We start from the raw sequence: 11,921 nt of genomic DNA on the forward strand, positions 1-11,921 counted from the left end.
TAATTTTGATATAATTTGTCCCAAAAGTAGTACAACACACTGTAAAAATATTATTGAGAAAGCGCAGGTGGGATTTTTTTAATTTTCATTTATTGTCTAAAAGAAATGCACTACGAAATAACTGTGTACTCGGACCTAAGAGGTGAAATCAGGAAATATAGAATCTGTACTTTGGCAACTTCCCCGAATGATTTGATGGTGTCAATTTGTCAAATAGCATAAAACTAAAGTATTTAAACTTTTATTTCATAGAATTTCTGCAAAAATGACCAATTTGGGCATTTTATGGTCAAAATAAGCATTTTATAGCTTTTTCAATTTTGATGCATAAGTGGCATTCTGACTTTCTATCTGACAGGTTTTTATGTGTCAATATTTGTGTTTCTATGCTTCAATCCAGTTGTATTACTCATTTGTGAACTCTGAATCTACAGAAAAGAAGATTATCTCATACAATATGTGCAAAATGTGTTGTATATATGACCCTCGTCTAACGCCCTGTTTGGATCAAGTTAAATGTAAGGAGCTTGGAACATAAAAGTTGAAGTCCATAATAAAGACCTCACTAAATTTGTACAAAAAGCACTTAACAATGTCTTTTGTACCTGTTTCATGTCACATAATATCTTTCTTTTCTTCTGTAGGATAGCAAGTGGTTCAAATATAAGCCTGTTGAGACTAAAATTGCATGCATGTTTTTCACTAAAAAGTGAAAAATCTTTGTATCAGACCATACTGTCTGCAAAAAAAGTTGAATGCAAGAGTCTTTTTGTGCTCAGATGTATTGTATCATGTCACCTGAGTATAGAAATGATAGAAAAGACACAAATTTTTATTTCCTATAGCTTCAATATGCATTTTTAAATGTAAATATGTGCTGCGGCCTAAATTGACCCTAAATTATTTTCAGTCTTACTTAGCCTAAGACCCTTTTAAACTAATATGATATGTTATTTGTAAGTTTTCTTTCCATTTAAAGTACATTAAATACATATGTAAGGATTATTTATAACCAAAAAGCTTTACAAATTTAAAATTGCTGGAAAATATTACATCTTCATGTAAGGCCCCCCCTTCATTGGAAAACCTCCATTTTTAGGCACAGGCTCATATAAATTTGACTTTTTAATAATTATGACAAGTCTGATAAATCAAATGAGTACTCTATTGCTTTTAATACATAATATATTATATATTAAGGCATTTCAAAAGTATTTTTTTGCAATATTTTAATTTTTTAAGCCCCAAATGTTGATAGTTGAAATTTTTCAATTTTAACGTCTAAATTTAACATGCAAAGTTGAATATAGAATTAGTCATATTGTCAATAATATATATCCTATTGCCATGAAACTTTGTAAGCAGTCTAATAATTTATTAAGCTTTGGTCATACCAAGTTTCATTAAGATTGGTCAATTTTTTCTACCCTATTAGGTCCGTGTACACAGTTATCGTCCTTTGATTTTCGTTGTCCACGAATATAGTCCCTAGTGTGGACAGTGTGTTACTTGCTAATTTATTTTATACCCCTTCCAAATTTATTTCTCCATGTTTTTTGACTCAAATAGCAAGTAGGGGGGTGAAATGACACTGTAAAAAAATTTGGGTCATGAATTTTAAAGTAAAGTAGTGATTTGGTCCAGCTGAAAAATGTTAAAAATTAGCACTTCGGAAGCTGTCAAAAGATTTGAAGACCCCCTTAACATAAAATTGTCCATATTTTGAGTTAGAGCCGATGAAGTTTTCTATAATTTTGATATAATTTGTCCCAAAAGTAGTACAACACACTGTAAAAATATTATTGAGAAAGCGCAGGTGGGATTTTTTTAATTTTCATTTATTGTCTAAAAGAAATGCACTACGAAATAACTGTGTACTCGGACCACCTGATTAATGATTATTAGCTTCATCTACCTAATAATATCTTAAAATATGGATAATTGATATGAATATATAACAATAAATTATTATCATGATTATGAGAATATACACATGCAATAATCATAGAAATTTTATAAAAAATTTTATGAGCTTTCTGCTTTGAAATTGACATTTTTAGATGCAAATTTCAGCTTCATGAAGTATTATGATTGATTTCATGTTGAATGATACTGCTTTATTTTCAGACAATTTCTGTCGAAGTTTTGTGCTTAAAGTATTATTTTTAGATAAAAAATGTGAATAATATATATTATTTTATTTCGAAAACCTGCAAATAAATTAATTGAATGCTGTGTTTTGCCTTTGCTTTATGCAAAATGTGATGGTCACTTGCTTTCATTTCATATAAACAGGGGTTCAAATTAACATTTGGTACTGGAAGGTCCAGGACCTTTGACACTCCAAACTGAAAGGTCCACAACCTAAATTCCAGGTCCTACTTTTACTTGAAATATTTCCTAACATAGTAAGATACAAGTAACAAAATTAATGTGCTGTTGGTGTTAGGTCAACTTGTTTCATTGTCAAAGTCACTGTTGTATAAAATATTTAATAACAATTGCAATTGTCTTGTATACTATAAATTCAGATTCTTTTTTTTTTTTTTGTTATTGAGGAGGGTGTCACCATGGGTGGGTGTGTTGTCTCAACTATTGGTAATTTATTACTACTTATACCATTTTATAAAACAGTTCATATTCAAAGCTGTTTAAGCAGAGACGTATATACATGTGATAAGAAACTTCCAGATTTGTACTGGTCCTTTAAAATTGAGAAGACATTACCTCTTGGAATTGTAGTAATACGTTTACACTATACAAAAATCTACATGTAATATCAATATTTATTAATGATAAAGAAAATTACTGTCACATTTTTTTGGATTTTGAGATGAAAATTTATGAACTAAAAGTAATTTTGAGTTTCTTTAAAAAAATATTTCCTACTTTTTCTTTCTTTTCAATATATCTTTTGGTTTTCAATTCTAGTGTTTATATTTTATCATCATAGATGTGTTTTGTCAACTGCCTGGAATTATTATTTTTTCATTGTATTTGATCAGCAAACCCGGAATTACCCTTATCCGCTCCGGAATTGGATCCGTTTTTTGTTATTTTCTTCATTTCCGGTTTATGGCATCCAATGTTTTTCAATGTTGTTTTGTCAGTCAGATACGATTTTACTCGGAATTCACACATTACTAGTTGGCAATTTTCGGTATAAAGCTAGCGGTTGAACAAAATGAACATCGCTGTCATAAATAATAATGATGAAAATAAATTTTGAGATTGTTTGGAAATTTTTGTTTAAAAAGGTCGGCAAAGTTTATTTTTATTTTCTTTCAAACAGAAGGTCCGTCGGGCGTAGCTTGTAACCAAAACGAGAGTCCGACTGCAAAAATGGAAGGTCGCGGACCTCGGACCACCGCTAAATTGAACCCCTGATAAATTTTCAAAAAAAAAGCATTCAAATCTATAATATTTCTTCTAATAAAGAAAACACAGAAAGGAGTATTTTTAATAACGCCTTAAGGGCATACGATACAGTTACAGTGTAGGTAATGACATTGCTAAAGTAAAATGTTTTTTTTCTTGACGTCAAACTTTGACATATCGGGAAAAGATGCATTTTTCCACTGATTTTAATCATTAACTTGAAAATGAGTACATTGATCCCTCTTTTTTAAAATGAGATTTGGTTTATATATAATGATTATTTGTACCAATATTTATGAACAAATCACCGATTTAATTTAAAAAAATTACATAAATATACAGCAAAATATTATGTTTTTTTTCTATAATCATGAAACTTTAATAAAAATGAATTATTTATAAAGAATTGTTATGCATTTTAGGACATACTTATGTAAAGAAGATATTTCAATTGTACTTAAAAAAATCTGCTTGTGTTCATCTTTTGAAACCAAAAATTTGGGTATGTCTGTCCAAAGGATAGAAATGTCTAAGAAACCGAAATTTTTAGTAAATGTCTAAAATTTCAACCCCATTTATCTCTAAAAGCAGCACATGAAGGTATATTTTATTACATATTTGAATTGCATGACTAGGTGAAAAATAGTTTGTATGCAAATTTTCGTCAAAAATTCACTGTAGGATCAAAACTGTATCTTATGACCTAAATAGGCCTACATTATTAGCTAAAATCTCAAATAAATTTTCAAAAGTTATTATCACATTGGATCATAGTTAAAACAAAGATTGAAAATATGTGTGTTTTTTTTTTTTAATTTTCATTGCATACCTCAACAATTTTTTTTAGCATTGTTTGTTTTACCAAATAACACATTTGACTTTAATATTTAGTATGTCTAAGTCTGCACTTTGTTTACTCAAGGATTTAAATTTGTTTGAAATCTAGAGGATTTTATAAAATTTCAGCAAAATCTATATTTGTCTGTAAATGTCAATGATTCAGTAGCAAAGTTAACCCTTAGACTGCTACGCGGGACTATTGTTGTTCCGATAAAGCAGTCCTCTACTGCTAGGCGCGACTATTGTCGTTTCCGTATCTCATTTGTTTACACAGTTACCATGGAATGGGCGGAGTCAATATTCATGAGATTGCGGCAGTTTAGACTTGTATGGATTCTGATTGATTAAAATTCGGCGTACTTTCGAGTTTCTCTTGACTTTAAATCAGGTATAAGCCATGAAACCGAAAGTGAAAAATTTAGATGAAAAAAGTAACAAAATGGCAGAAATTGTTTGGCGTGATGGCCAACACGTTCAGAAGTATTTCAATGATAACGATGTAACAGCGGCGGCCAATTTAAATGATTTGGACGAGAACAGAAGATATAATAGATGGAAATAGAAACATTCTAGCAAAACTAGCGAACAGAAGACTTTTAAAGCGGGAACCACGGGGATTCCCCAGACGATGTTCGAAATGGATGACATGAAACAGGATTTGCGATGTTTATCATTGCGCCTTTCAACTGTGAATTAATATTGATCACTGACATCAATAGATTCAAACATTATGTTTGTCAAGATTATTTATTGACGAAAGTTATATCAATGAACTTGTTGTTAAAACATATTTGTACATGGAAGTAAAAGTCGAAAGTCGGAAGGAAAATACCAGAAAATAGTTGCATAAAAAAAAACGTTGGTCCGAGAAGAAACTTTTTTCTTTTGATAATCGCAATGGAACTAGTTCATGAAAGAGATTTTTAACAATATTGGTTCAATTCTGAAGTCATGGATACCTTTGAAAAGTTTTTACATTGATGGATTTGTGTTAATAAAACATGAAAAAAAATAAATTTACCTTTGTTTACCTCTATTTGCACCTGTACAGGTAATAAATGACCAGAGATTCACACAAAAATAAAATAAATAAAAAATACAGAATATAACAATACTTTTTTATATAACTTTTATTGATGAATATTCAATATTTACAAAGATATTGCAATTGTAAGTAAACATGTTTATTTCATCAGTGATTAAAATTTTATTCAGCAATACACAAAAGTACAATAGAAATGAATGCAGCAGTCTAAGGGTTAAGGTAAAAAAAAATCTATTTCACTTTCTTAAAAGTTTATCGACTCGAAACACTTTTCATTTTGAAATAATCGACTTGATATTCTGGTTTAAAAGAAGGCCCTTTTAGTGTCGGTATAAAGCTTTACAGGCCAGCAACTGGTCCTTGGCAAAACACCTTATCCCTATTTGTCCGCCTTTACTATACATCTCAAAGGTTACTGTAAAATTTTGATGTCACAATAGAAAATATCTGATGCCACAATGGAAAAGAGATTGTTGTATGACGTCAATAGTTCAAGAGGCGCAGATTCTCGGGTCAAGCCACGCAGATTTCCAAATAGCCATAAGGTCTATACGAGGTTTTGATTTTTGATGGCAAGATATATATGATAATCACCAAGTTTTTGTATCTGAATAACTGTGTCACATTCATTTTCATTGTGTATATCAGTTTAATAAAAGATAAGAGTCTAAGATTTATTGTCATTTTGGATTACCATACAGGACTTTTTCATATTCACTTTCAAGCATATTGTCTGGTAAGTTGCTATCTTATACGGCAAGTAGTACACATCTTTTCTTTCTCAAGTAATACAAGATCTATTTGTTGACCGATTCATATATATATATATATATAAATGAGTTAAGGATGTATTCTTCTGATGTTTCAGTCTCGTTGAAATCTCGTTCGGAATTATTTCCAAAACATGTGATACAAGTGGAAAATATCAATGAATTTAAAAAATATTATAATCAAACTAAACTCAGTGTAAAAACTGTGTACTTTCAATAATTAAATAGTTTTTGAGGAATAAAATTTTCAAATTTATAATCAATCCAGTCAGTGTCATCAGCCAAAATGTTGAGAAAATGGGTGAGGGGTACAAAGAAATGATTGAACAAAAAATATGCTTTTTGTTCTAAAAAAAAAAGAGAAAAATCCCAAATTTACAAAATTGACAGCATGGTCAATTTGACCTGAAAAAGCAACAAAATTTTATAAAACTTTCTTACATTAACACTAACCTATAGTTTTTTAAGTTATATTTACTCAGATTGGTCCACTTCATCTTTAGTGAAAGTTTGAAAAAAAATTTGTGAAACTGAAAAATGGGTAAAAATTGATGAAAAATGGGAAAATCATTAAAAATGGGGTACTTTCAAGTGGCTGTAGCAAAAAAGGAAGTGCACCACCATATGATTTTTTCTTTATCAATTACTTTCTTACATTCATATAAACCCAAAAATCAGGTTAAGAAAAAAAGTTTAATTCTAGAAATTTTTGGCTCCTTAGAGGTGTACCTCTCGAAATGTTTATTGGGTTTTTCCTATTTTGGTGGCAGCTATAAAAGCGGTGAATGTAAATCACAAATTCACAATAGTTTTTATTTACGAAACTGGCTTATTTTATATTCACTAATACTGGGTACTTAAAATTTACAACAGCAACATGCACTTATATAATACCTACCATAATGGATCATACTGAATACAATGTGTACTAGAAACATTAATACTACACTCCTGTCCTCCTCTCATGTGATAGGGGTAATTATCCTTTCTGTTGTCACAACTACAGCAAAATCCCTAAAATATATATAACAAGCATTCTGTGAGTATTGCCTGACAATACATATATTGTAGTCCCCTACTGGTTAAAAATTCATTGTACTGGAACAAAATGCTAACTTGATCTATAACTTGTCATTGTGTAAACTATACAACAATATCAAGTCAATATCTTCAAGCATGTTGAAAAAAAATGTGGAAAACTGATTATTTGAGTGAATTTTCTAAGTCCAAGGACCATAACTCTGAACAAAATCATTAGACCGGACCAAAATTCGAAGTTGATCTGTAACTTGTCATGATAACACTATATACCAATCATCAAATCAATATCTTCAATCATGACAAAAAAAAAGTGTGGAAAACTGATTATTTGAGTGAATTTTCTAAGTTCAAGGACCTTACTCTGCACTAAATCATCAGACCGGAACAAAATTCAAAGTTGATCTGTAACTTGTCATGATAAAACAATACACCAAATATCAAATCAATATCTTCAAGCACAAAGTAAAAAGTGTGGAAAACTGATTTGCCGGAATGACTGATGGACAGACAGACAGATGGAGTGCAAACCTAAAGTCCCCTTCGACTTCGTCTTTAGGGGACTAAAAACCCTTAGAAACATTATTATTACACTCCTGGCCTCCTCTCGTTTGATAGGGGTAATTTTCCTATCTGTTGTCACAACTACATCAAAATCCCTAAAATATATGTCATAAAAACCGTTAGACATGTTAGAAAGCTTTTAGTTGTTGACATATTTTTGAGCGAGTAGAAATTTCCTGATTTGTGGAATTTCAAAAAGGATGTTAAAGATTCAATATCAACATTTGAGAGGGGACTTATGGATACTTTTTCCGTGTAAGGGTACTTTTAGCAAACTTCACTGCAATTTAATTTTGCCTACAAATAACATATATTTTGCAGTATTTTTCTAGTCACATATATCCAAGCAAATTAATCACATTCTGGCCGAAACCACCAGCAATAAGACCTATATAAGTTAACATCACAAGGAGACATACAAGCAAAAACTAAAGAAAGACGTTGGAAATGGATAGGCCACGTTTTAAGGAAAGACAAAAATGAATTAGTAAAGACAGTGCTCCGTTGGGACACTAGATGGAAAAAGAAAGAGAGGAAGACCAAAAGAAACACGGCGACGCACAACAGAGAGCGATCTGAGAAGCATGGGAATGACATGGGGAGAGACAGAATAGGCAATAGTAGAGGATTAGAGTGATGGCCTCTTGTGCAAGTATACATGATGAGGACTAAGTAATCACTAATTAATAAAAAATACCTTGAAACCTTTCTCACACTGTTGATCCAGTGAATTAACATCACATCCAGGGTAATTCTCCGTGTTGTCCTTGTGGTAAAATACTTCATATGGCTTACTGTTAACTATCTACAATAATATAAAGCTGAAGGTACTCAAAATTGACAAAAAAGGCTAACAAGTTGAAGTGTGAGCTATTGCCCACTAATGATTCCAAAGCTATAATTATTCAGATAACAGGAAAGTGATGAGCGATGGATGTGAATACAAATCACACAGTATAGCATGTTAACATGAATGTAGATACCAAATTTCCAGGTGCTCTGATTCATTTTTCCTGAGAAAAATGTGTCAAAAATTTCTTACATGGTAATGATGTGTAATAATATACAAGTATTTAGAAAACAGGAAGTTAAAAAGGGATGATCTTGAAAAGGCATCACACAGTAAAGCATATTTACATGAAGCCTGAGAAGATCTGATGTGTAGTTACCAAAAAAGTAATAAAAATTGTCTACATGGCCGTTACGTGTCAGAATTCATAAGTGTTCCCAAAACAGGAAGTTGATGAGCAATAAATGTGAAAATATATCACACAATATAACATGTTCACATGAAGCCTTCTAAAAATAAACAGGAAATGGGTGAGTGATGAATCACACAGTACAGCATGATAACATGAAGCTTCATACCAAATTTCAATAATCTCTGGTTTGTAGTTTCTGATAAAATCATGACTTAAACTTTAATGGATGAGCAGACGGACAGATTGACACACAGACGGAAGGACGGACAGAAGTTAACCAGTATAAGTTTAAACATAATGATAATCAATTGATAAAGTATATAACATTATATTTAACATAATAGACCACTTTCGAGTAATGTCCTTCACCAGAAAAATTCCTCAATTATGTGCGCCTTTATGACGTCATTTACCAGATAGAGGGGCCCGCCTGTATCCCTGCACTATTAAAGTTCATCAAGCATTTTCATGATCGTCATTATGCAGGATAAACTAGAAATAATGTTTGTTCCGTAGATACTTAATCACAATTCCATGATGACAGCAGTGCTAATTATCAACAATAAGAAATTAATTTGCCAAATAATTCGTGCAATATAGCATCATATTTTTTCAACCGCTCCCTCAACATGGGAAGAAGTGGCGATGCTCCTAATCGCACGAATGATGTTCACTTAAACCAAAGTTTTTGATGGAAATGCAACGAACTCGACAGTGGTCTATAGTATTCAGTTGATAACAATAAAATATAGCAAGCTTGTAACCATTTGATATAATGATTAACATTCAAATTTAACAAAATTGTAATCAGTTAATAAATATGATAACAATAAATTTGAACATAATTGTAATTAGTGGATAAATTAATTTGGATTGATAACTGCAAGTTTTACTGAAGCACTATGGTTGAATAACATAATTGTGTATGAAAATGCAAACCAAGGTAAAATGAAAGGAGTATCTAATGTATGTGGTTTGTAATTTATTCTTGGAATAAACTAGATCTGGATTTATCAGAATTGTATCAATACATCGTTTGATGTTATAAAGATATGTATTAAAGTCCAGTAGCTGCAAAATTGGTCAACAGCATATATTATTTTGAGAAATAAAGTGTTTATAGAATTGTAAAGTTTGAGAATTATTTAAACTATATTAACAATGTCAATATAATTTCAAAAATATGAAGTGGTACATTGAAATTAAATGTTGAAGTTGGTCTTTTCTCTAATATACCAAGAGAATACCTTTTATGTACGTGTTGAGAACAAATTCCATTTTGTTTTAGTATGTCCTGTTTTCTTGGCTGACTACTTTTTAATTATTATGTTTGACGAAAGCTACATCTAGATCACTTATAATCAAGCTTTGGTTCTATTTGAAAAATGCTAGATTTTTAATAATTGGTTAGTTATAATATTATTGTGTTGTTCTCTGCTATAAGTCTTACTTTTTTTCATGACATTTTTTTTATTGTAAGCATGTCCTATCTTAACACAATGGATTCAAATTTTTTTAAAAAACAAAGGGAACATCTAAATAATAGGTGTAACAATCAAATCATTAGACACAGAGATTTTAGACCATGGTCAGGACAACATTTTATATTTGTCAGATCTGTTTAACCTGTGCGGTTTTGTACCTGTACTAATTTGAGTGGATATATCAGTTTGGGTGGATAGCTCTTTATCTTTAGTATAACTGGGTTTATCAGGGTGAAATTTTTTCCATTGACTTTATCTGTTATCCTCAGTATCTTTAAATAGTCAGGTTTCATTTTAAACTGAAAAAGAAAAAATACATCATAGATTACTGAATTAAACAGGGAATCATACAGGATAAGGTACATCACGGGTCCTATTGGGCCCAAAATATAAAAGTCCACTATCTCAAATGAAAAGTGTTTAAAGTTGATGCATAAACCTGAGAGAAAGCAAGATTTTTGGTGAGCTTTTTTAAACACTTTTACATATAGGCAATTTATCGTTCGAAATGCTTCAGATTCTATTTTATAAATCATGAAGATCGGATTCTGTCCAAATTTCATGAAATTCTATGAATGCTGTGATAAAAGTTATTAATAAGAAAAACTGAAACCACAGGCTTTAAATGTTGATGATGACATGCAGAATTGAAATGTTTCACCTTCACAAATTTGTTTTTGTAGTTGAGACAAACAGAGACTAAAATAGATTAAACTTATCTGCTAATAAAAAGTTCAGATTCTGATGAATCCATAAATATATAGTTTTTATATCTGAAAGGAGTAGGTCCGGTATGGGCCGATTTTGGCCTCAAATTTCAGGTTCATATGACGAATGATTTTGGACACTTTTTGAACACTAAAGTGTCTATTTCAGTTGATTCTATTAGTTTATGTGAAAGATTTTAACTGATTTACTCATTAAAAACGCTCCGATTCAAGCTTAAATATGAAAAATATATCAAATATGCCGAAATTCACTTTTCAGATGGTTTTTGTCAAAAATGAAAGTGGCCGCATCCGTGTTCATCCTCAACCTTTATATATGTTATGTATTATCATCAAATACAACTTAAATTTCAATATTAAGAATGAACACAAATGTGGTTACTTTCATTTTAGACGGAAAACGTCTAAAATTTAACTAAAATGCTAAAATTGTGAAGATTTCAGTAATTTAGCCTGACTAAAGGATGCTAGTACCCGATATATGTGCATTGTATTGTCAAAAACAGCCCATATTTATGTAGCAGAAGCATTCTTCTTACCAATATATAACATAAAGTTTACATTTTAACAATTTTGTAAAACTGCTATATTTTGGGGCCAAAAAGGGGTCTTACTGGACCTACTCCTTTCTCTACAATCAGCTTAAACAGTACCTATTCATAAATTTTCTGAGATACATATCCCCTTTCTAAGGTCCACTTGTTTCACTTAAAAGTTAACAGAAACTTGATGGAAGCACAGTAACTATAGTTGTTTATAATGGAAATGACTAACCTGTGTATTAACTGTTACTTTAAAAATAATTTTCTCCTTGCATTTTCTGTTTCCATGACATCTGTTGATAAACACATCTTGCCCCAAACAAATGTTAC

General features: G+C 30.8%; 1 protein-coding gene across 1 annotated transcript in view; it reads right to left on the reverse strand.

Annotated features, from left to right (window-relative positions):
- The window catches only part of LOC127737177 (uncharacterized), a 41,277-nt gene extending 30,660 nt beyond the window's left edge, over window positions 1-10,617 (reverse strand). Inside the window, exons 1-3 of the mRNA XM_052247708.1 lie at window positions 10,480-10,617; window positions 8,333-8,440; window positions 6,932-7,047 (exon numbers count right to left, since the gene is read on the reverse strand). Coding sequence (XP_052103668.1) covers window positions 6,932-7,047; window positions 8,333-8,440; window positions 10,480-10,614 — 359 coding nt within the window. The 5' untranslated portion in view covers window positions 10,615-10,617. The remainder of the gene's footprint in view (window positions 1-6,931; window positions 7,048-8,332; window positions 8,441-10,479) is intronic.
- Window positions 10,618-11,921: the final 1,304 nt, after the last annotated feature.

Source organism: Mytilus californianus, unplaced genomic scaffold, assembly GCF_021869535.1.
Source record: "Mytilus californianus isolate M0D057914Y unplaced genomic scaffold, xbMytCali1.0.p SCAF_4, whole genome shotgun sequence".
NCBI classification, from domain to species: Eukaryota; Metazoa; Mollusca; class Bivalvia; order Mytilida; family Mytilidae; genus Mytilus; species Mytilus californianus.